Source organism: Oncorhynchus mykiss, chromosome 22 (genome assembly GCF_057628025.1).
Source record: "Oncorhynchus mykiss isolate SJ-2025 chromosome 22, ASM5762802v1, whole genome shotgun sequence".
Taxonomy (NCBI): Eukaryota; Metazoa; Chordata; class Actinopteri; order Salmoniformes; family Salmonidae; genus Oncorhynchus; species Oncorhynchus mykiss.
In genome coordinates this window covers 18,667,994-18,693,699 of record NC_143043.1, presented here as the reverse complement: position 1 = coordinate 18,693,699, position 25,706 = coordinate 18,667,994, and the positions used below count along the sequence as shown (strand labels likewise).

Here is a 25,706-nt window from a genome sequence, read left to right as displayed (position 1 = left end):
ACTTTGTTAAAGCACTTTTGGCAGAAATTACAGCTTCGAGTCTTCTTGGGTATGACGCTACAAGCTTGGCACACCTGTATTTAGGGAGTTTCTCCCATTCCTCTCTGCAGATCCTCCCAAGCTCTGTCAGGTTGGATGGTTAGCATCGCTGCACAGCTATTTTCAGGTCTCTCCAGATATATTCGATTGGGTTCAAGTCTGGGCTCTAACTGGGCCACTCAAGGACGTTCAGAGACTTGTCCCGGAGCCACTCCTGCGTTGTCTTGGCTGTGTGTTTAGGGTCGTTGTCCTGTCTGAGGTCCTGAGCACTCTGGAACAGGTTTTCATCAAGGATCTCTCTGTACTTGCATCCGTTCATCTTTCCCTCGATCCTGACTAGTCTCCCAGTCCCTGTCGCTGAAAAATATCCCCACAGCATGATGCTGTCACCACCATGCTTCACCGTAGGGATGGTGCCAGGTTTTCTCCAGATGTGACGCTTGGCATTCAGGCCATAAAGTTAAATCTTGGTTTCATCAGACCAGAGAATCTTGTTTCTCATGGTCTGAGTCCTTTAGGTGCCTTTAGGCAAACTCCAAGCAGGCTGTTGTGCCTTTTACTAAGGAGTGGCTTCTGTCTGGCCACTACCATAAAGGCCTGATTGGTGGAGTACTGCAGTGATGGGAGAACCTTCCAGAAGGACAACCATCTCCGCAGAGGAACTATGGAGATCTGTCAGTATGACCATCGGGTTCTTGGTCACCTTCCTGACCAAGGCCCTTCTCCCCGATTGCCCAGTTTGGTTGGGCAGCCAGCTCCAGGAAGAGTTTTGGTGGTTCCAAACTTCTTCCATTTAAGAAGGAAGGAGGCCAATGTGTTCTTGGGGACCTTCAATGGTGAAAACATTTTTGGTACCCTTCCCCAGATCTGTGCCTCCAAATTTCTAAAAAAACTGTTTTCACTTTGTCATTATGGGGCATTGCGTGTAGGAAAAGATTGATTGTATCCATTTTAGAATAAGGCTTTAACGTAACAAAATGTGGAAAAGGGGGAGGGGTCTGAATACTTTCCGATGCACTGTCTATATACCGAACAAAAATATAAGTGCAACATGTAAAGTGCTGGTCCTCTGTTTCATGAGCTGAAATAAAAGATTCTAGAAATGTTCCATATGCACAAATAGCTTATTTCTCTCAAATGTTGTGCACAAATTTGTTTACATCCCTGTTAGTGAGCATTTCTCCTTTGCCAAGATTATCCATCCACCTGACAGGTGTGGCATATCAAGAATCTGATTAAACAGCATGATCATTACACAGGTGCATCTTGTGCTGGGGACAATAAAAGGCCACTCTAAAATGTGCCGTTTTGTCTCACAACCCAATGCCACAGATGTCTGAAGTTTTGAGAGAGCATGCAATTGGCGAGTTCATTTCTCTACCATAAGCTGCCTGAAACGTCATTTTAGAGAATTTGGCAGTACATCCAACTGTCTTCACAACCGCAGACCACGTGTAATCATGCCAACCCAGGACCTTCACATCCGGCTTCTTCACCTGCAGTATCATCTGAGACCAGCCACTCGGACAGCTAATGAATCTGCGGGTTTGCACAACCGTAGAATTTCTGCACAAACGTTCAGAAACAGTCTCAAGGAAGCTCATCTGCTTGCTTGTTGTCCTTACCAGGGTCTTGACCTGACTGCAGTTCGCCGTCGTAACCTGACTTCAGTGGGCAAATGCTCACCTTTGTTGGCCAGTGGCATGCTGAAGAAGTGTGCTCTTCACGGGTGAATACCGGGCAGATGGCACACGGCATGTATGACGTCGTGTGGGCGAGCGGCTTGCTGACGTCAACGTTGTGAACAGAGTGCCCCATGGTGGGGTTATGGGTTGGGCAGGCATAAGCTATGGACAATAAACACAATTGCATTTTATCGATGGCAATTTGAATGCACAGAGATACCGTGACGAGATCCTGATGCCCATTGTCGTGCCATTCATCTGCCACCATCACCTCATGTTTCAGCATGATAATGCAAGGCCCCATGTCGCAAGGATCTGTACACAATTGTACACAATGGTGTCAGGAAAATAACCTCACACTCAACGTCAACAAAACTAAGGAGATGATTGTGGACTTCAGGAAACAGCAGAGGGAACACCCCCCTATCCACATCGATGGAACAGTAGTGGAGAGGGTAGCAAGTTTTAAGTTCCTCGGCATACACATCACAGACAAACTGAATTGGTCCACTCACACAGACAGCATTGTGAAGAAGGCGCAGCAGCGCCTCTTCAACCTCAGGAGGCTGAAGAAATTTGGCTTGTCACCAAAAGCACTCACAAACTTCTACAGATGCACAATCGAGAGCATCCTGGCGGGCTGTATCACCGCCTGGTACGGCAACTGCTCCGCCCTCAACCGTAAGGCTCTCCAGAGGGTGGTGAGGTCTGCACAACGCATCACCGGGGGCAAACTACCTGCCCTCCAGGACACCTACACCACCCGATGTCACAGGAAGGCCATAAAGATCATCAAGGACATCAACCACCCGAGCCACTGCCTGTTCACCCCGCTATCATCCAGAAGGCGAGGTCAGTACAGGTGCATCAAAGCTGGGACCGAGAGACTGAAAAACAGCTTCTATCTCAAGGCCATCAGACTGTTAAACAGCCACCACTAACATTGAGTGGCTGCTGCCAACACACTGACACTGACTCAACTCCAGCCACTTTAATAATGGGAATTGATGGGAAATGATGTAAATATATCACTAGCCACTTTAAACAATGCTACCTTATATAATGTTACTTACCCTACATTATTCATCTCATATGCATACGTATATACTGTACTCTATATCATCGACTGTATCCTTATGTAATACATGTATCACTAGCCACTTTAAACTATGCCACTTTGTTTACATACTCATCTCATTTGTACATACTGTACTCGATACCATCTACTGTATCTTGCCTATGCTGCTCTGTACCATCACTCATTCATATATCCTTATGTACATATTCTTTATCCCCTTACACTGTGTACAAGACAGTAGTTTTGGAATTGTTAGTTAGATTACTTGTTGGTTATTACTGCATTGTCGGAACTAGAAGCACAAGCATTTCGCTACACTCGCATTAACATCTGCTAACCATGTGTATGTGACAAATAAAATTTGATTTGATTTGATTTGATTTGACAATTCCTGGAAGCTGAAAATGTCCCAGTTCTTCCATGGCCTGCATACTCACAAGACAATGTCACCCATTGAGCATGTTTGTGATGCTCTGGATCGATGCGTACGACAGCGTGTTCCAGTTCCCGCCAATATCCAGCAACTTCACACAGCCATTGAAAAGGACTGGGACAACATCCCACAGGCCACAATCAATAGCCTGATCAATCAATAGCCTGATCAATCAATAGCCTGATCAATGCAAAGGAGATGCTGCATGAGGAAAATGGTGGTCACACCAGATACTGAGTGGTTTTCTGATCCACGTCCCTACCTTTTTTTTTGCTTTTCCACGGCCCTACCTTTATATATATTTATTCATTTATTTCCTCCTAATATTGTAAAATCTGTGTGTCCCTTCATTGGCCTGGGCTATTGTTTTAATTCAAGACCAGATCGTTTTTATTGATCTCAGTTTGTCAGTGTCAGAGTAGCCACTCATTTCATTCATTTGTGTGGTATAAGAAAGTATTCTACTAATGTCTTCTGCCATGTAAATGAAATGCATTTATTAAAAGCCACCAAAAAAATCCCAACCCTCCTACAATTTTTCCCCCATGTCTAGAAATCCTAAAAACAGTAGCCTGTGCCACATCGCAAATGTTACGGCTTTACTATAAAGGGGCTTCATCTTCAACCGTAAATTTACCACGCAACTTTGTGCGCAGATTTGTTGACAGAAAATTAGGGTGTGTCGGGGGTGGTGGGGGGCATAAAAATCCAAAGCCCTGGGGTCTATGATTGCTTAATCCTGCCCTGTGGGCCTGCCTGCCAATGGGCCTTTCACATCTGTATGTCAGCTGTGCACACAGCACTGCTGGGCTCTGCTGGCTCGCTCCTCATTTAAATGCATCATTGAAGCCATTAATCCACGTAAATGGATTTTGAAACGACGGCCATTCAAAAAAAACAACAACAACAACATGCAATTTAATACAGTAATCCTTTCAGGGCCGAGACAGAAAAATTCAGCCTTTAAGATGTAGCCCACGGGCATAAGTCTGAGCTTAATAAATGGGAAAAGAGTGGAAGCACTGCTGAAGTGATATGCAATAAAACTCCCAGAGAGAAAAACACAGGGAAAGACATGCATTAGGGATGACTTACTTCATCTGATCCTGAACCGAAGATAAGCAGGTCAAAGGGGATCGCAGCCACCATGTCTATAAGGAACCAGCCTTTGAAATAGTGAATGGCGATCTTCCCTGGTTGGCTGACGACTTCCTCGTTTAGGTTCACATATGTGGTCCGGAAGTTGATAACGATGTCAACGATGAACATGATGTCCACCATGAAATCCACCACGTTCAGGGGATTGCAGGAGTATCCACACTCGCGCCTCATTTGCTCCTCGCGGTCATTGAGTAGGAAAGCAGCAGAGTAGGGTGTGAGGATGGCTGTATAGATGACCAGCAGCAGGATGAGCCAGTCCCACATAGCTTTGAAGGGACTGTAGTGGAGGATGGTGAATCTGTCCATGCGTGGAGTCTGGAGCTTGTATTCTGGAAGGACATCAGCACCCAGTGACAGTACCTGTAGTAGCAGAGAGGAGGGGACAGCAATCACCAAGAACACTAATTTAAACAAATTCGGGCAAAAAGTTTTACTCTGTAGATTTGAGTGTAAAACATTTCTCTAAGTGGCAATATAATAATCTATCCGAGGCAGCTTTTAACTCCCTTATCTCAGTAGCTGGCTATTGCCGGAGCAATCGAGGTAATGTACCTGGCTCAAGGACTTGACAGCCGCTATGATTCAGCTGAGAGTAAGTGAGGCACAGTCCAACTCTATTAGGACAAGTCCTCTCCTCTCATTTGACAGACAGGATGATTGCCACCGTCTTGGGAAGGAATAATAGGATTCCCAATATCAAATGTGTTCCACAGAATCCCAAGTCTGGGTAACAGTCTTTTTAGCTAACATTCCACTCCTGTCTTTGGCAAATTACAAGGAGTGGATTGTAATTGCTGAACAGCGAAGGCAACCAGGCTACAGAATCACTGCCTTACCGTCTAACATTCCGGTAGTAAATTCACGTATAGATTTTGTAGGGGTAGATCATTTTGAAAATGCAATTTGATTTAATGATAGAATTGAGGGAGGATAATCAGGTTATATATCATAGCAATACATCTTTTGAAAATTGTAGCTTTTACAAAAGCTTTCGCAGTGCTCTGTTAATAACAATGGTAGAGATACAACAGACAGTGTCCATTGCTCAACAGCTTCTGGGTTAGCTTCTCTCCATGGTTGGACTCTGACTCTGGGGCTTATTTTGGCTATCTAAGCAATGTTGTAATCTAATTAAGCAATAATGCCCGAGAGGGTGTGGTATATGGCCAATATACCACGGCTAAGGGCTGTTCTTAAGCACGACGCAACGCAGAGTGCTTGGACACAGCCCTTAGCTGAGATATATTGGCCATATATCACAACCCCCCGAAGTGCTTTATTTTTTATTATAAACTGGTTACCAACATAATTAGAGCAGTAAAAATAAAGATTTTGTAATTCCTGTGGTATACTGTGATGACTGTTTGATAACGCTCTCCGTAGCCGATTTGAGCAAGACCTTTAAACAGGTCAACATTCACAAAGCCGCGGGGCCAGATGGATTACCAGGACGTGTACTCAAAGCATGCGCAGACCAACTGGCAAGTGTCTTCACCGACGTTTTCAACTTCTCCCTGAATGAGTCTGTAATACCTACATGTTTCAAGCAGACCACCATAGTCCCTGTGCCCAAGGAAGCGAAGGTAACCTGCCTAAATGATTACCGCCCTGTAGCACTCACGTCGGTAGCTATATGATGTGCTTTGAAAGGCTGATCATGGCTCCTCCCGGATACCCTAGACCCACTCCAATTCGCATACCTCCCCAACAGATCCACAGATGACGCAATCTTAATTCCACTCCACACTGCCCTTTCCCACCTGGACAAAAGGAACACCTATGTGAGAATGCTGTTCATTGACTACAACTCAGCGTTCAACACCATAGTTCACACGAAGCTCATCACTAAGCTAAGGACTCTGGGACTAAACACCTCCCTCTGCAACTGGATCCTGGACATCCTGACGGTCTGCCTCCAGGTAGTAAGGGTAGGCAACAATACGTCGGCCACGCTGATCCTCAACACCGGGGCCCCTCAGGGGTGTGTACTTAGTCCACTCCTGTACTCCCTGTTCACCCACGACTGCATGGCCAAACACGACTTCAACACAATCATTAAGTTTGCTGACGACACAACAGCGATAGGCCTGATCACCGACAACAATGAGGCAGCCTATAGGGGGAGGTCAGAGAACTGGCAGTGTGGTGCCAGGAACATAACCTCTCCCTCAATGTGAGCAAGACAAAGGAGCTGATAGCGGGCCACAGGAAAAGGTGGGCCGAACAGGCCCTCATTAACATCAACAGGGCTGTAGTGGGGCGAGAGTTTCCACATCACCAACTAGCTATCATGGTCCAAACACACCAAGACAGTCGTGAAGAGGGCACGACAAAACCTTTTCCCCTCAGGAGATTGAAAAGATTTGGCATGGGTCCCCAGATCCTCAAAAAGTTCTACAGCTGCACCATCGAGAGCATCCTGATCGGTTGCATCACCGCCTGGTATGGCAACTGCACGGCATCTGACCGTATGGCGCTACAGGGTAGTGCGTACGGCCCAGTACATCACTGGGGCCAAGCTTCCTGCCTTCCAGGACCTATATAATAGGTGGTGTCAGAGGAAAGCCCATAAAATTGTCAGAGACTCCAGTCACCCAAGTCATAGACTGTTTTCTCTGCTACCGCACGGCAAGCAGTACCGGAGCGCCAAGTCTAGGACCAAAAGGCTCCTTAACAGCTTCTACCCCCCAAGCCATAAGACTGCTGAATAATTGATCAAATGGCCACCGGACTATTACATTGACCCCCCCCCCACCCCCCCCACTCGTTTTGTACACTGCTGCTACTCGCTGTTCATTATCTATGCATAGTCACTTCACCCCTACCTACATGTACAAATTACCTCAACTAATCTGTACCCCTGCACACTGACTCGGTACCCCACAATTTTTTACTTTAGTTTATTTGGTAAATATTTTCTTAACTCTTCTTGAATTGCACTGTTGGTTAAGTGCTTGTAAGTAAGCATTTCACAGTAAGGTCAACACTTGTTGTATTTGGCGCATCTGACAAATAAAGTTTGATTTGATTTGATACGGTCTGATATACCATGGCTGTCAGCCAATCAGCATTCAGGGCTCAAACCACCCAGTTTATAATGTCCAGTTAGTATGTGGCTTTCCTCTCCTTTGGATCTTAATGAGCTCTGACAGGCTGCAAAGAGAGACCTTCTATCTGATGATAGTGCTGGAGAAATGATGAGGACAGAGGCCTTTGTTTTATGTTGCCTCAGTACATCTACAAGATGAATTATGGATTCTCCCATGCATCTCGACATCTACCGTATCTAATGTGAAAAACCCACCCACCAAATGGCCAATTCAAGGTAGTGCAACACAGAGAATTCAGAGAGTTCAGTCGGATGATGGCTGTACTTATGAGTGAGAATGGCTCGTCTCTTCTATAGAATGTCATTGTCAGGAGGAGTGCTTGTCAAAGAAGGTCTGGTTGTACGGGAAAGCTTGGTGCTCTACCCTACAGCCTGTGCTGACGGTTTGACACTGACGGTAATGAGAGGACAGTCACTATACAGCGCTTACTTGTTGAGGGAACAAGCAGGAGCGATTCTACTGCATACTGTATTACACTGCTGGACTTGTTTTTCCACAGAGCAAATCACACCGGCTATTCATTGATGAGATTGTTTCTCCAATTCATTGCATTAGTACCAATGTCAAACAGTGTGGAAATATATGATTCAAAAGCAGCCATTTGTACAAACATAATGAATAATATAGGCAGCAATGTGTCTGGCATTCATTTGGTAAATGGCTTATTTTGTGGCTCGTACGCATCATGTAACATGAAAGTTGTACGGGGGGAAAAAAAAGAGTCAAATGTGCTTTCCAGACAGCCAATTGTCTCACCTGTGTGACTTTCTCAGTGACGTTGTGCGTTCTGTCCTTAACCTTGGGTGCTATGATAGTGTTTTCTGACGATGGGGGAGAGTGTGCCTTGTTTTCGTTATTCCGCTCCGTGAAGTTGAGCGCAATCAGCGGGATCTTGTTGATGGTGCTGTACTTGTTGATGTTGGACTCAGAGGTGGAGCCCAGCAAACTGGACTTGAGATGATTGAACGGACCTGGAACGTAAAGACAACCCAAAGAAATTGACTGTAGAGAGGTGGTAATACAGTATAGCACAGCTCTAGTAAAGGACATGGAGTAGTACCTGGACAGAGGTCAAAAACTGTAGCAGTGAGCCAAACATCACACATTTGATGATGGTTGGCGTTGGTGATCAGGGAAACTGATGGGAAGCAGACAGAGCATAGTGACCACTGATCCCCCCCCCCCACCACCCGACCCCAGAAAGCAAAATAGCTTTCTTTCATGCAGGTGTTAGGTTGGGTGGGGATGGCAATATTAGCAATCAGTGGAGGCAGCAGGCTTTCATTCAGGAGGTGTTGATCAATCATTCAAAGACATTTAAAAAAGCTGACATGACAAAAAAACACTCAACTGTCTAAGTCACAACACATTCTCAAGTGCAGCGCTTCGTTGAGGGTAGAATTTCAGGGAGAAATCATCATCACTTGTGGTCAATTGGCTTGATTAGGACACATGCTTCAAACAGTCCAATGCACAACAAGCATGGTCAGTGAACGCATCGTTACCTCTGATATAGCGACCATTGTCTAAAAGCAGCATCAAAGTGGCGAGAGGAAGAGAGAAGATAGAAATAGTACTGTGGATGCAGATATTGTTGGCATGGATCCGTAATAGTATGCTGTAATACACAATTCCTGAGCAAGGAGTACTCACAAGACACAAAGATGACAATAGCTCTGTCCCCATTCGAAATCTAGGGACCACAAAGCTTTCGCTAGACATTTCATCGTCCTACTTTACCTTCACTCGCGTGTCGGTCCCTGAACATGCTCTTGGAGTTGCTGAAGCCTTCTATGTCGTGGACGGAGGACGCTCGCCTCATGCTGCTCCCGCTGATGCTGCCTCTGGAGATGGTGTGTGCGAGGCAGGTGGTGGACTGGTGCGCCTCCGTCTGGTACAGCCTGTCCCACGGGTGCTGCTTGGGAGAGGAGTGGTCCAGGGGTCCGGGTCCATGCACACTGGCCTGGGAGGAGTGGTGGCTGGAGCTGATGAGGGCCCGTGTGTCGTTGGCATCGGTGGGGCTGCAGTTGTCCTCGGTCGGGGGCGACTGGAAGTTGGTCAGAGCCACAGAGTCCTCGTTCTGTTTGGGGGAGAGGGAGTCCACCACGACGGCATCTGGGTCTTCTTGTGGAAGAGACTGTTTGTTGGAGACCAGACTCAAGGCTGCCTGGCGGAATCGGAAGAATCGTCCCTTTCCTAAACAACAGAAAATGTTGGACGTGTTTATTCCTGCACCAAACAATCAAATGATTAAATGATGAGAAAGTTTGATTTTGACTAACATAACATGTCAAAGATCTAAAGCATAAGCAATAGCAACAATTATTTAGTCAATTCAGTCACATTTTCAATGAATGCCAATCTCATTACTGTTCTTTGAGCTGGAAGGTGCACTTTCATTTCTCTGATTGTGTGGAATTCTATAATTGGATTACCTTATGTGTTCATGATCAAACAGAGGAAGCAGAAAGCCGGAGAATCAACCTCTAATCCAATGGCATTCAATGGTACGTGACTGGATAACCTTGATCGGCCCTTTACCCATAGTGCATAGCGTGTATACTGCTGTAATGCCTGTCATAGTGTTCTTTCTTATTTGAGGATTAATGAATTAAAAGTGTTGATACGTGGACACTATGTATTGGCATACACCGCAGGGTATCACAATGTATCATACTCCGTTCAAGGTCATAAGTGAAAACACTTAGCGGAAAGTTAATCTCCTTCCTTAATTTAATTTAATGTGTGCCTCATGTGTGTCCACTGTGCAGTAACGTCTTCAGAGTGACACACAGGCACATATAAACCAGTGAGGGAACTGTAGTTTGGGTTCATTAACAATAGAAGTGGTGAAAGTGAGCCCCAGGCTCACTCATAAATATGAGGCAGCCATCGTTCAGCACCCTCCTTGCATCGTGTCACTGCCATCTGTTTCCATTCCCCAACCACACATACTTATGTTACAACCCTAATACACAATAAAGCCATCACTCTCAACAGGGCCCCTGGACAGGCCTCTGAAATAGCCCCCAATTGCAGGAAGTCTTTAAATGGACATAGGAATACCTGCCTCAGCATCTCTACTGTAGGTGTCTTTGATTTACACTCATATGAGATGCCAGAGGAATGTAGCGGGCTGCATATTTCAGGTGAACTTCGAGTTCCAGTAGTATAGAGTTATGGTTGCAAAGTTCTGGTAGCTTTTCCAAAATTCTCAGGTCTTCAGGAAATCCCAGATGGAAGATTTCCGGAATCAGAAGGAAATTAGAAGGAAATCCGGAAACTACAACCAGGATATTGGGGGAAAAATGTGCGAAAGTTACCGGAATTTGGCAAGCCTACGTAGTAGCCTACTGGATTCATTACTGCTTTTCTCCTCTCACTTATTTCATCTGTATATAAAACGACATCGATCTGTAAACCCAGCATCACCAGACATGGCCTCCTTCACCAGCTGACACACGCTTTTGTTTTCATCCCCCTGCAATGGCTTGGTATGAATGCAAGTAGAAGCTGTTGATTTATGAATGGTAGGGCAGAGAGCACTTGATCCTCACGGAGCCTTCTGAATTAATAATGGCTGTTTTAGTGTTTTACTCCTGCTTATGTCAGAATGTACTTATGTAGAACACAGTTCCTGTGTGTTTTGTAGAAATGTCAAAGGAACAGGATATAGAAGCAATACAGAAGCAAGAAGACAGGGAATTCAATTTAGAATACGCTTTCTCGTTTCAGCCCCACTAGTGTAGAGTATTTATTTCCATTGGGAAGAAAGAGAGAGCATGTGGAGGTCTTTCTCTTTTATACCGTTAAGCCTTCTAGGCGTCATTTACTCTAAACACATTCATTTTCTATTCCATACAGCAGCTATTAATCCGTCGCAATAACTCAGTATGAAATTAAAATGAAATGGTTCAGAGGCAGAACAGCTATTGGTTGCACCCAGTGAATTTAGCTGACAATGAAGTCCTGAATTCAAATAATGTATTGTAGTTTATGTGAATCTATACCGCCGTCATTTCCCTATAAATAGCACGGAGGAAAGATTCATTTTCATACGGTCCAATGCATCTCTTTTCTCTGTAATTTTGTACTTCTATTTTTGCTGAGAAGGGGGTTCTGTGTGCAGACTGTGAAGAAGGGATTATTCTTGCCTTCGCTCATACTATTGTGCTAGTTGCTATGATACCTGGAGACAGTATGCACAGGTTCATAATTAGTCCCCCATTGCCCCCAAAATCACTTTGCAAAGGGAAGCATATTTGTATGAGGCCAATAACTGCAAGCCGATGCCTGTCGGTGAGGAAGCTACTGATCGATCCCCCAACATGCTTATCTTTTCCTTCTTTCTGTGGTGTTTGATCCCCTCAGTAAAGACCTTTAGTATGGAAATCAAGCAATACGCTCTGATCAGTGGTGTTATGAACACACACACACACTAACACACACAAATATAATGCACACACAGATGACACACACAACACGCACACGACACACACAGTGGACACGTGCACCCCCACCCCCCCCCACCCCCCCTACCCCCACCGCCTTGGGTGCAGTGCAGTGTTCAGGATTCCTACTGAACCGTGCGGATGGCTCTGCCTTGCTCAGTGAGAGGAGATGCTCGGCACCTCCAGAGTCAGGAGCAAGCAGAGATGTCTTGTTGACATTTACACCCTCTGACACACAGCAGTGGAGGAGATGGTAAAGAGACACAGCCCCCAGTTCAAATACCACTGCTTTGTTCCCTATCTAAAAATAAGCACAGACGAAGCAAAATAAAGAGATGGCAAAATTCCACAATGACAGAGTCCAAATAAATTGTGAAATAAAAATCTATTCAGTTTCTTGTGAAGAGAAACACAATCTAGTGTGCTGTCTTCCAGATGATAAAATAACTGTCCAGTAAACATCACTTTTAAAAGTTCATATTCTGTTAACTCATACCCAAATAATGGAAATGCCTTGTCCTATATTCATACTCGCAGCCAAAGCATAAATTGGTGAAGAAAACACTTAAAAACCCCTACCTCAAACTTGTCAAACAAATCTGGAAACATTGGACATTTACTTTAAGCTACATTTGTTCCAGGAACCTGGGTTGAATTTCTACAACTTGCCTAATTAGCCTCTTGTAGATGAGGATGAGCATGAATAATTGCAATTAGTAGTATCCATATGTGTAATTGCCCTTCGATAGAAGAGGAGTGTGTCTTTGGGAACTGGAAGGAAGGCACTTCTATTAGTGGACTGCAAAGTCAGTTAGGACTCCCTATGTGATGAGCTCCCCCTGATCTAGCTGCGGTCTTACATCATTACATAGGTAGTCTTCTAAATGACACCCTATTCCCTATCTAGTGCACTACTTTTGACCAGGGTCGAAAGTAGTGCATTTTATAGGAAATAGGGTTCAATTTTGGGTGAAACATGACATTTCGTTAAAAAAAAAAGGGTAATACTGCATATCCACATTACCAGTAGACATACACAGGGCAGGAATCCGGATACTCACTGGAATCAGTTCTTTCCGGGGATGAGTGATTCAGCTTCTCTGTCGAGTCGCTGCTTCCTTCCTCAAGTACGTAATCAAAGTTTAGAATGAACAACATCACTACGCCTTCCTCGTTCTTCACCGGGATTATGTGAGTGTAGCACTGGAAGTCCGTCCCTGTAAGAAATAATAAACCTGTCATGTCTAAAAGCTAATGCTCCTCATCTTCTCCTTCCACAGTTGAGCTCCACAACAGTATAACTTCTTATCCATTCTAAGATGGATGCCTGCTACTCTACCTGAGAACGCTCCAATTTAATAATAATAATAATAATAATAATAATAATAACATAGTGTTGGAACCCATGGCATCCTCCGCTCTCTGAGCAGAGAGGAAAATCATGTCCTGCAAAAAGAGAATTTCGACCCCTAGATGGCAATACTTAGAGAGATAATTTTTATTCCAATTATTATTTTTCCTCTAGCAATATTGATATCGTAATGCCACAATGCTAGCACCTCTCTTAGTGCTAAGTGTTCATCATGAATTCCCTAGCTTTATGATAGTAAGGCAGTTTGCTGATTCGACGTGGACACAGACTGGTCAAGAGGGCACCTTACAAGTAGTGTGCTTTATCCTGGACTCAGCACACAGGCCAGAGCTTGACATTGCACATACAATGTGCCCAAATGGCACCATATACCCTTTATAGTGCACTACTTTTGACTAGGATTCATTGGGCTCTGGTCAAAAGCAGTGCACTACTGTATACAGCGAAAAAGGGTATCATTTACAATGGACACATAGGAGGACAGGACTACGCTTGGAACAGAGTCAACTCCCAGGGTTTCTACTGGGTCATGCCAGACCCACTACCGCTGAGCTGCCTCCTCAAGAGGAGGAAAAATCCACTATCAAGATCTTGGCTGCGTTCCCCGGTCAAAAGTAGCGCACTAGGGAATAGGCCGCCATTTGAGACAAAAAGTATCTTTCTTGTGCCCATAAGATGGCAAATATCTGGAATGCACTGACTGGATTATAGAAGGATCAGTACCTTGGGATGAATTTCTCCAGGCAGAATGGAGCAAGAAAAAGAAACCGACCCCCACCCAGTGAATATGTGTTCTACAGAAACGGAAGCATTTAGGCTACAACACAGTATATGCAAAACATGGAATGCAACATTTCATCAAAGCTTAATCATCTCATCAGCAAATCAGTATTATGTTAGGTAATAGTATTACTAAATATGTTGTACTTGAATTATCGCGCAAACCCCTAAAAACCATTTGAATATCCACACCAGAACTTAATAGGGTCAAGAGAGTTTTAACAGATTGCAAATGACTTCAGCACTGCTGGAGACACTACATCAAAACAACAACAATCTGCCAGCCTGAATGCTTGTCATGCTATAGCTGAGCCATGCTGTAATAATATAGGGAGAAAAAGTTGACAACGCCATCAGCACCTTTTTAAGTGAGATTGACTGTTCTCTTCCAGTTACCTCAACTCGGCTGAAGTCTGTGTCAATTAGTTATAACACATATGCTAAAGCTGCACTACTATCTAATTACCAACAAAAATGGTGATACAGGAAAAATGGGTTTTGGTTCCTTAGGGTCTTCCAATCTATTTAGAGCCGGTGCAATATGTTAGGCCAGCTTCCCCGAGGCCTCGGTAGGGCATCAATGTCAGGAAAATTGTGTTGCTCGCTTATTTCAAAGGATACCAAACAAGCTTCTCAGAAAGCATCGTAAACAGAAATACATACTGAAATGTTAAGGGTCCTTCCATATAAACAGGTAGAAACTATATATGTTTGTGCGGCTATATCATTTGAATAGGAGCCATTCCTTCAAAAAGATAGGAGGGCCAAGGCACTCTTCATATAATTCATTAAAAGGCCTTTATTTGTATGGCATGTTCAATGGAAACAAAGATGGCGTGTTTCGTCAGGGAGTACAAAGACATGATAATGCAAAGTCCTCTTTTTGAACAGCTTTTTCTAAATCAACCCTGATTTGAAGAGGGAGTGGTTGCAGAATTCATTGGACAAAACCTAGTAAGCAATATTCTACACATTAAAAAGTGAAATACTGTAGATACGGTATGTTATCAAAATGCAAATCAAGGTTAGACCCATCAGAACCCCTAGGCACCTTGAATATGACTGGGCAAGGTGGTAAGAATAGGAGACATCTTTTTTTATAGTACACTAGATCACAGGAAACATGGACCACCGCAGTCCTTATTGCACACAAAATCATTTCATAAGCGCACATTGTCGTCAGCAAATGGAGGGCCAGGAGGTTGAGGGTGGTCTCCTGTTGCCTATACATGGTTTAAAAATTAATATAGCCTTGGTACTAATGATGCCGATTTATCTGGTGGCTAAATCTGTCATTAGATCAACTGATGATTTTCCAGCCCTAATCTCTTAGTGCAGCCTCCATAACCCTATATCTCCATAACCCTATATCTCCCACTGCATTATAATGCCATCAGCATTATCATTGAATTGTAAAAGGCGGGTTCAGACTAATTCAGAGTCATGCAGAGTAGAAGCACCAATGCCAGAGAGAAATAAATCCTCTCATCAGTGGGACTCCATTTCTCCCAGAGTCTCAATGCCCTCATAAAACAAGCCGCACATCTGCTGCCCTTCTAGGAAGAGCACCCGATGTGCAGTAATAAGCAATACGCAAAGAAGATCAAAAGATGCCCATCCGCCCCTATGCAAATGTGCCTCTCACCGTCTACCAGCCAGGCCAGCAGAGGACACGTTACCAGTGTTCACAGTAATCTCCTCAGAGCTGGATCTCACATCCACACTGCCAGTCACATTCATCGGCAGTAGGATGTCTGTCTGATTAAACCTAACAATCCTCTGTTGGACTGCATTTACATGTCAGGCTTTAATAGGAGCCCCCATGGCATGGCCATTCTTCACAACAATATTTTATGTCCAAAACTGTGAAAAACATTTACATTTCTATTGGATTTGTATTTTGTACATTTAGCAGACACTCCTTATCCAGAGCGACTTAAAGTCCGTGCATTCAACTTACAGTCGCTCGGTAAGGCAACCACGTAACCACAATTCTTGTAATTGTGGTGAACTGGTGATAAGGGAAGCGCCTTCATCTGGTATGGGTTATAATGTCCGTTGTATGAAACTCCTCACTCATCTCCTCTGCTATCAATACTGCTCATTGTCATTGCTTTAATCATTAATCATTCATCGATTTTAGTTAACTGCATTTAGGTTCCCCCCACAATTACATGACGGAAATTACCTCTATTCATCTCCTTGGACATCTATCTCAGCAATAAATGATTCAGTGCATACACGGATCTTGTGTCTGTTAGTTGGCATACATTAATGTTTCACACTGCGTCACGTTTTAGATCTGTGGAAACTAGCTACTGTGTGAGGAGAGTAAAGAAAATGCCGCAAGAGAGAGGAGACCCAGAATGATTCTGTGGCAGCATATTTGGGAATTGATTTAACTTACCAGATGGGAAAACAATACCCCGCTAAAAGGCTGAGCTATTTGGGTGCCTCCTCACCCTGTCTCCTGCTGAAAGTCACCTACGCAGGTGTATAATAGCCAACATCCTCTTTTCTTTTTTTTTTATTTACCTCCACCGGGGTGATGAATGTAAGAATCCGAATCATCATGTTAGATACTTCTGATGACATATCCGGCCTAGTCATGTGATCTCAAGATGATTCTGTCACAATACAAGATGGTTTAACGTTATAATATGATGTTAACATACACACAAATGCACACACACACACACACACGCTTACTCTAGAAATAAGGTACAAGCAAATAGAACTCGGGAGTGAAACAGGCCAATCATTTCCTAGTCCTGGTTTCATGTGGTCAGGGGACTATTCACACCTTTCACTGTCATTAGGAAGGATTGTTATGGCAGACAGACTCTGGTGTGTTGATTGAATGGAGAATTCCCCAGTTCATTCCCTCTGCCAGTACACGGATCACATCAGACCACGTGCATGATTGTGGAAAGCGGCCAGGATAAACAGTGTTGCATACACTATGTGCACCTCTCAGGTTGGTGGTAAATCACACTGAGAAGCACTGGGAAATGTGCAATAAGAGCATTTAGTGGTGCATTTGACCTATGGTTCAAGACGTGTTATTCAGTGCTATACATATCCTAAACAATTGCGTTATTAGTTGCGTACCGGGTTGTATTCACTAGGTACCAAATAGCAAACAACTGACTGAAATAAGGAGGGACTAACTGAACTTGTCCAACACGAAATATAGTGTGCACTAATGAATACGACCCAGTTACCACCTCCCCCCTGTGTGAGTTGGTAATCATTTGCAGGCAGGTTGGGATAATTGAAAGTGGCAGGTTCAGCAGAATACAAAGGTCTAATAGTGTACATTAGTGTCTCTCCTAGTGATTGGATTATCATTAATTTCAGTAGGTGGGTTCAAGTTTCCCTTCAAGTGTCAATCTAGCAGCCCCTTCAGTCCCTAAGGAGCTGCCTCAGCCCCGAAGCATGATCACTGTCTTCAGACTGGCAGAAGGTCAAATGAGATTTCCAGCGCTTTTACCTTCTGGTCCCATTGAATGTCAGATTCCAGGCCACAGAGAAATGCAGATCATACTGATATTGTGGCCTTTAAGGATAATACACCTGTCATGGAAAAAGCTTTTATCAAGCTGACTATGAATGCATAAGCTCAGCGGGCAAAGCAATTGTGTGATTCCTAAGATGCACAGATATGAGGCTTCGGAAAATAACGTGGTAACTGAAAGATTTGATAAGACTTAGAATTTCAATTTTTTTTCCAAAAGTCTGCAGAGACATAACTGATAAGGGAAATTGATTCTTAATTAACTATATATTCAATGTGTTGACAATAGGGAAGTCTAAATTGTTACAGATCAGATATATCTGAATTCGTGTTACTTTGCATACTATACACATGATGACCGTACATCACCTTGGCATTGCAAACTATAATTTTCCTTTCAATGCTTTTCAAGTATGGATAAAAATAGATGTCATTCCTTACCAATGACTGCACAAGGTCAATGTCTTGCCAGTCCCGTAGAAGTATTGTGCCTGTGTGAATACATAGATACAAGTGCTGTATGGATATCAGTTCCCATTTCAAGATGATGGAAATTCCATTCGATTCTATTTCCACCATCAATAATTGAAAAGATGGCTGCACATTGAGCCATTATTGATTGCTAAAGGTCTACAGCTGTGTTGATCTCTTCGTCTTGGAAATACTTCTCTGTACGGAAGCACTCTGGCGAGAAAGAGAAGTCTAAAGGTACTTTTAGAAGGGCGGGGCTAGGACAGTTAGTTACGAGCAGTACTTCCCACCCCTTAAACACAGGACCTTCAGCACTCACCCACACTGTTTCGGATCTTTATGGGCACGTCGCATTAGTCGAAACTAAATTGATATAGGTACACGTTATTTTGTTCAGCAGACGCGTCTTAAGGTTAAATGCTAGTGCAACGAGGGGAGAAACATTCCCATATTAAAAAAACATTTAACACGGATCTTCATTTTTTTGGTGTTCGCTATGAATCTCAACATGTAGAGAGAGAAAAACAGCAGTTCCAGACGGAGCAGGCGATACATGAGTCATGACACTCTCCGCGGTTATCGTGCTAATACAATGTGACGTGGTTGTTGCAGGGCTGTGTTGCGGAGGCCATACACAACCGCACAAGGGGCACAGCCATTCGAGAGGGGAATGTGTAAGGGGAGGGAAGGCATACTAACCCTTTGTTTGGAGTCTGTTGGCCATGTGGCCATATCTCGCCTCAGTTGAGACTGCCCTAAGCTAGTCATCATGGCCTACTTTTATCTTTAATCAGTGTCCTCTAAGTCATCAAGATGAACACCAATTTCAAGTGCATCTTACTGTATGTGTTTTGCTAGCTAGCCAGCTAGCTGATATTTGTCATCCAATGGGCTGAAATAGCTAATTGCTGGCAAAAGCTAATTGGAAGTAAAACAGATGGTTTGGTGGCCGTTGGATTGGATTCAAGAGGGTCCCCCATGAAATGGAGATATGAATTCATATGTGGATATGTAGGGCGACTGGCCAAGGCGTGTGTTTGTGATGTTCAATACTCCATCTGCTACCTACTGTACTCTGTGTTAATTATATTTTTGTCAGATGATAATTACAGAGAGCCTGTCTAGAACAGCATTTATATCAGGCCCATTTTATCGAAGACTTCAGCGAAATCTACTAATCTAATTCAAACCTGATATGTTTTAATTCAATCCAATCTTTATTCTGATAGAATGGGTTCTTTCTAATAAACGTCTGACCTTGGCAAACACTAAATGTGCTTTGCAACATACTGGGAGTAACCAAAGAGGCTAAGATCAATAAAAAATGCATGCACCTCTTTTTGAGCGCAGCCATCCAGGTCTCCCGAAGCAGCCAATTGTGAGTGCCCTGTGTCCCCCCCTGTCGCCCCCACCCTCCCCATCACCCTGCAGCGGGGGGGGGGGGGGGGGGGGGGGCCCTCCAGCTCCTCAAAGGGGAGTCACCTTTGAAACCCTGCACCCACGCATACCTCAGCAGCATGGCTAGGTATGCTGGGACTGTTATGTATTTAACTTCAGCGTGCTGCTCAGTGTCAGCTTCCCTTTGTACTCACTCATTCAGTTCCAAGGTACTATTACACCCCTCGGAATAGGGCCGTTTTACAAAGCCCAGCAAAGGAAGTTATTTATCTCATTGATTATGAATCTTCTTTGAGAGGGAAGGCGTTGTGATTTCGGATTTATCTCCTCTCACAACTATTTACTGTTCAACACCGAGATGAACGATAATGTGCCTGTGGCGACGGTTTTGGATGTGTATCTCACTGTGGTCTGGACTGTCCTTTTCGAAGCATACGCATGAACAGCTTCACTTTTCAGCTTTTTGCAGGGCAAAGAGCTGGCGATGTGTTGCTGATGATGTCGTCACCGGGCATTTCAAGACCCCCCCCCCTCCACAATGGGAACATGACACAGTATGAAAACCAAATTAGAGATGCTTATATTAAGCATGACTATTCCCATCTGCAGTTTTATACTAACATGTCTGCATGACTATGATTCATTTGATAGTATCGCACTCCTGTAGACCGAGAGTGAGCAAGCAAGAGGGAGCACCTGAGGTCTAACACCATCGAGTTGTGAGTCATGATTTAATATTGGCCAGACACACTTCCCCTATTTCCTATGCCGTGACACTATCGCCTATCCATCCTTATGCTCAACTATTCCTCTATGTTGTCAACACTGGTTCAGCCCTATTGTGTCTAATGTCATTTTCACTCGGTGAAATGTGATAGGCTTTAGCTAAATGCTTTAGCAAAGTGGGGTCGACAAACAACTCGCGTCGATAGGCCCATTGCTCGCAAGGATGTCATGAATCTTGCATTTGTGTTCCCATCTACGGGAGCCTGTGGATTGTGCCCTTCCATAGCCCTGTAATGCATTTACGCGGTAAGCTGCTCACTCCCAGTCACCGCAGTGTCATCCTTGACATCTTTATTCATGAGCTCTGCGCCTCACTCTAGACTCATCTGAGGAGTATTAAGAGTCCTGTCTCGAGGCACGGGAGGGAGGGAGAGCGAGTGTAATGATTAAGTTTGAATGTGTCGTATGGCTTTTACTCTGCTCCCATTCCTTATTAACCATGATTGACACATTGAGTTTATACAGAACTACACGGAGACTAAAGTGACCTTAAAACCCTGCTCTTCAGAGAGATACTCCTCACCAATGGCTCCCTAGGGTACTTTGTGTTGTTGTCTTTCTCCAGGATTCTAAAACAATCTATTCGACTTACTCGAGGAGCATCTGGCTCTGATTCCCACGTGATTAGCAGAAATATGTCAAGGCTAATGACTGCTGCTGCTGGAAGGTACAAAAATTATTTGGATTTTCCAGTGAATCTACAGTCATTTTGCACTATGTACATATGTAGTGAACGGCAGAAAAAAAGTTGGGTTAAACGCTCTTTATTGCCGTGAGCCGGGGGAACAAAAAAATACGACCTGCCTTCCTGTCATCATATACTATCCCTTGAAAAGAGGAGCGACACTGCAATGCCTTTGAGGGGTGAATTATACTGACCAAAAAGCGCACTGCCTGACAATGGCAGGAGGTGGCATTACATTTTTAGATGTATGTCATTGAGCAGCAACTTCCTTTTAATTCACCGCGAATTCACAGCACTGCTGCCTGCACTGAACACGGTTCATATCATGTCTGGAGTCAAGCTAAAAAACCACTAAACCCATGTGGAGATAGTGGCTCAAGAAAATGGAACCCAAAGAGGACCGAAGGTCCTCCCGAGAACAGTCAAAACGAGGAGATAATAGCCACATCTGCTTTTCGGATTACATCTAGAGGAGGCAAGGACCTTGAACATATGCTGGAATAACAATGCCTCATAGACATAATGCACAGTACAGTTAGAATGAAACCTGGTGTCACCCCTCACAGGGATGAAGCTCAATACAGTAGCTCACGTCCTTTTCTTGCTCAGTTCATGTGCTCAGGAAAAGCCATAGAATTAGGAATTAGAATAGGATCTCTATGGGGAAAAACTCGGAACCGACAGTTAAATCTAATTGAGAGGAAAACAGAAAGGCCCACCTTTTGAAGCTGGTGCGGCATCCCAAATGGCACCCTATTCCCATAAGGCTCTGGTCCAAAGTAGTGCAGTATGTAGGGAATAGGGTCCTATTTGGGATTCAGCCCTGGTTCCAGTCTGATGATGGTACATTGATTACTGGATGAATTGTTTTGTTCAGACTCTCATAGATTTCTCTATAAGGGTTGTGACTGGGCATGGCCCGTCTCGCCACTGTTGAGAGATTTCACAGGACGGCATGCAAATACTGCAGTCACTCATTGATTTATTGTCATTGTGAAACAAGATGACATTGATTCGCTGTTAGCTATTTGTTTCGTCATTACAATCGTCTGGAACAGCCTCGGAGGAAGGCAGGTGAGTCGCAGCATATTGTGCTCTAGACCAGAGTGAACTGAGACAGCACTTTCCTTTCCTCTGTCAGTCACAGACAACACACTACTCCCTACTGTGCCATGGCAGCTGACCAATCCCCATTGACCTTGTCAGAGTCAAGATCCACTCGCTCTGCTGCATGTGTCTTAGTGACGACTAGGACCAAGAGAAGGTACAAACTACCCTATTGCCACGGACAGTCTCTACTATACATACAATTGGAAATTGATAATGTGCTGGTTCATGCTCCTAGAAGCTGTATATCACATAATACCTCTCCAATGCCAAGGTCTTCAATAAATTGGAATGTTCAGCCTACTGGCATTGTCTGCCAAGCCACTGATTACACCTCCATTACGCAATGGCAATTTAAAAAAAAGAAATCGAGCCAGATATCATTGTCAAAGGTTATCTTGCTTCCTCGCTTAGAATATAATAACATTTACTGAAACTCTCACATCACACCTCATCAAAACAATGATATCCATAATGGTTTAAGACCTAAATTGTTATTGTTGGTAGTTAAATACAATATTTTCCAGAAGTAGCACCGTTCAGTAAATGCAAAGGAAGATCCGCATTCTACATAGACAGGAAATATGGATATTGGTAGTGCTTTCCTATAAATGCTAATTGCCTATAAATGCTGTTTGCTCCATCCACATGAATAGCGACATTTATCGCACAGGTCAATGGAGACACTTTCTTAATTGAAGGAAAATCTCTTATTACTTCTCATTGTCAAGTGCACTGTCAAAACTGCATAACCTCATCTCTGCTGTGTTCACCGATTCTCTCGAGTAGGATATCAGCACATATAATCAAAACAAGGCTGCATCTCAAATGGCACCATATTCCCTTTATAGTGCACTAAAACCCAAAGGGCTCTAGTCCAAAGTAGTGCACTATTAAGAGAATATAGTGCCATTTGGGACTCACATGGAGGTGGACGTCTTGCGGTGGGACTGTAGCTTATGATTTCTCAGAGACAGCGTGTCACACCTAGTGTATAAGGCCACCTCTCTGTCGCTGGCCCGGTTCACTGACTCACCATCTTTGCGATGATATGTGATTTCCACCTTGCGCTCCTCTGAGCCCATCAGAGCCTGGTCCACCTGGCTGATGGCATGTGTGTCAGTGTGCTCGCCATGGAGGAATTCACAGGTGCACGGCTTCTGCATGACGTCCGGTCTGGAGTAGCCAGTCATCTCACAGAAGCCATCGTTACAGTAGATGATTGCACAGTTCTGCACCCGGGCATTGGCTATGACAAATTTCCTATCTGCAAGAAAAAGGAAACAAAAAACCACAAGGCTATCAAACCAATTGGTTTGTGGTGTCTAGATTTGAGGTTTATGAACATTTTAAGAGTATTTGTAAATTGAAGACAGTCCAGTATTTGATATCATTAATACAAATGTGGTATAATTTGAAATAACTGTCGAGAAGTTGTAAAATAGCACTTGATTTCTGAGAACATCTATTGACTAAGACTAGAGCATAACAGAATACATTCTTGACACTGCTTGATGTGTTCCTCTAACGCATTCTTTAAATGAACAAACCCATTCTTAATTGGAGAAATATGAACGTTAATTCATACGACCCAACAGCTTTTAAAAACCTAACTTTATGCCCACTCTATGCCCACTTTTACAAACAGACTAATAAAACACACGCGCCACAACGCCAAGAACAACACTTTAGATTAGCACGAGGATACCAGGGATGTTATACTTACTCTGTCCCTCGAATTTCCGTATTATTATCCCAAGAAATGTATTTTGTGGCGCAACATGACCTCTTCGTACAGGCATGATTATTCCGTGCTCTTGTGTAAAGGCGCGTTTGCAATGAGACCCTGAAGTTACTGTTGTTGCCTCTTGCTGATATTTCCTTTGTCACAAATCATTCTCGGCGCACTCACCTTGCACTTTAAATGACCTTTCCCAAATTCACTAGAATACACTTCAGCCAGCATGCATACCAGAGCATAGGAATGACTCCTTGCCGATGCGTACGGAATCGGGGAGGATTTCTGCTTTGGTCAGATATAGTTTGTAAACCATTTCTAGTTGAAGATGGATGCGATGTTGACGTTCTCTGTGGCGATGTGGTGGACAAGAATAGAGGACAGAGGCTGATATGCCAGGGGGAGTGACGTTACCCCCCTAAGGGTTTAGTGCACAGCGCTGCCACCTCGGGTAAGGTTAATTTGCAGTGCTGAGAAAACTACAGTCAAGCAATCTCGACCTGCACATACAGTATGTCGTGTTCAGTGAGTAGGTAATATGTGCGCTATGAGTTACATATTTTGTCCTTGCTATCTGTGATCATTGGGACGTCGTCCCTGACAATTTTGAAGTTGAAATGTAAAATGGTTAAGGTTAGGATTAGGGTTCAGTTAGGGTAAGAGTAGGGTTTAGTATAAGGACGTCCTAAAGATCCCTGATAGCGCTAACCTTGGCATCTTTGAGCCACGTGGTTTTTATTTAGGTAGACTATATATGTTATATCATCCATGGACAGTATAGGCTATACATTCATGAAAATGGCTTTGCTCGGTGAGTTCATAAATACAAAAATAATGAAGCCACAACGAGAAAGGAAAGATGTACTTTATCCACAGTATTTGTTATGCCATTACTGGGCAGCTTGAGCTTTACCATTTCGAAATGACAACATGAAAGCGTTCTGTAACAGCTCGTGAGAAGCCTATGCTGTTATAGCACACGATGACTTGTCCATGGTGCTGAAGTTTCAGACGCTAGATTTCCTTATACAAAATACTCTTTAACGCTGTTTTTGGCGTTTTTTTTTAAATGTGCATTGTTGTGTCTTAATGTGTAGCAAAACAATTCAAATGTACTCAATGAGTGTTATATTTGAACTCGTGAAATCCCTAAATGACCAATCGGCAGCTCTGCTAATCTCTGTGTAAACAAATGCAAATGTGTGCAGAATGAAAAGCCCTTCTTACTGTCCTGCAACATCTGCTCATATATTTCGGTAGGAGCGCACCACCCATCTTCTCCAATAAAACAACATATTCAATAGATGGCATGTGTACTGCACTGTCCCCTTCTTTTTCTTTATGCCTTCTTTCATTATAAGCGTTTAGTTGTGGTGTGTAAAATCTTACATCATATTTTGTCTTCCAGCGTTCTTTTTTAGAGGGCTATTTTAATCTCATTCTGTCATGTATATCAGAGTATTTGAACTGCATGCAAATGCACAACATAGCACATGCAAGACACCTACAAGTAGCCGACAAAATCACGTCAACACTTGCTTCCACACAGGTGTTGATCCTGCGTTAATGAAGCAATTAACATCCCATCATGCTTAGGGTCATGTTTAAAACTGCTGGGCAGGCCATTATTTTGGCTAGCATGACTATGCCCCCTATAGGATGGCAATGCCTCCATCCACAGGGCACGAGTGGTCACTGAATGGTTTGATGAGCATGAACATGATGTAAACCATATGCCCTGGTCGTCTCAGTAACCAGTCAACCCAATTGAACACCTATGGGAGTTTTCCACCACCATCAACAAAACACAAAATTCTGAAATTTCTCGAGGAAGAATGCTGTTGTATCCCTGCAATAGAGTTCCAGACACTTGTATAATCTATGCCAATGTGCAT

General features: G+C 43.7%; 1 protein-coding gene across 11 annotated transcripts in view; it reads right to left on the bottom strand.

The window, feature by feature from the left end:
* Nucleotides 1-24,280, bottom strand: part of LOC110502057 (voltage-gated inwardly rectifying potassium channel KCNH7) — a 51,652-nt gene extending 27,372 nt beyond the window's left edge. For 4 of the 11 annotated variants that reach the window (XM_036958869.2, XM_090216426.1, XM_090216427.1 and 1 more), the window contains exons 1-7: nt 23,800-24,280; nt 23,110-23,340; nt 13,019-13,174; nt 9,247-9,702; nt 9,012-9,032; nt 8,263-8,477; nt 4,331-4,756 (exon numbers count right to left, since the gene is read on the bottom strand). In XM_036958869.2, the coding sequence (XP_036814764.1) occupies nt 4,331-4,756; nt 8,263-8,477; nt 9,012-9,032; nt 9,247-9,702; nt 13,019-13,174; nt 23,110-23,340; nt 23,800-23,875 (1,581 nt within the window). In that variant the 5' untranslated portion in view covers nt 23,876-24,280. Of the gene's footprint in view, nt 1-4,330; nt 4,757-8,262; nt 8,478-9,011; nt 9,033-9,246; nt 9,703-13,018; nt 13,175-16,644; nt 16,737-18,067; nt 18,330-23,109; nt 23,341-23,799 lie in introns of those variants that run through there. The other 7 variants (XM_090216425.1, XM_090216428.1, XM_090216430.1 and 4 more) reach the window with 4 other exon arrangements.
* Nucleotides 24,281-25,706: the final 1,426 nt, after the last annotated feature.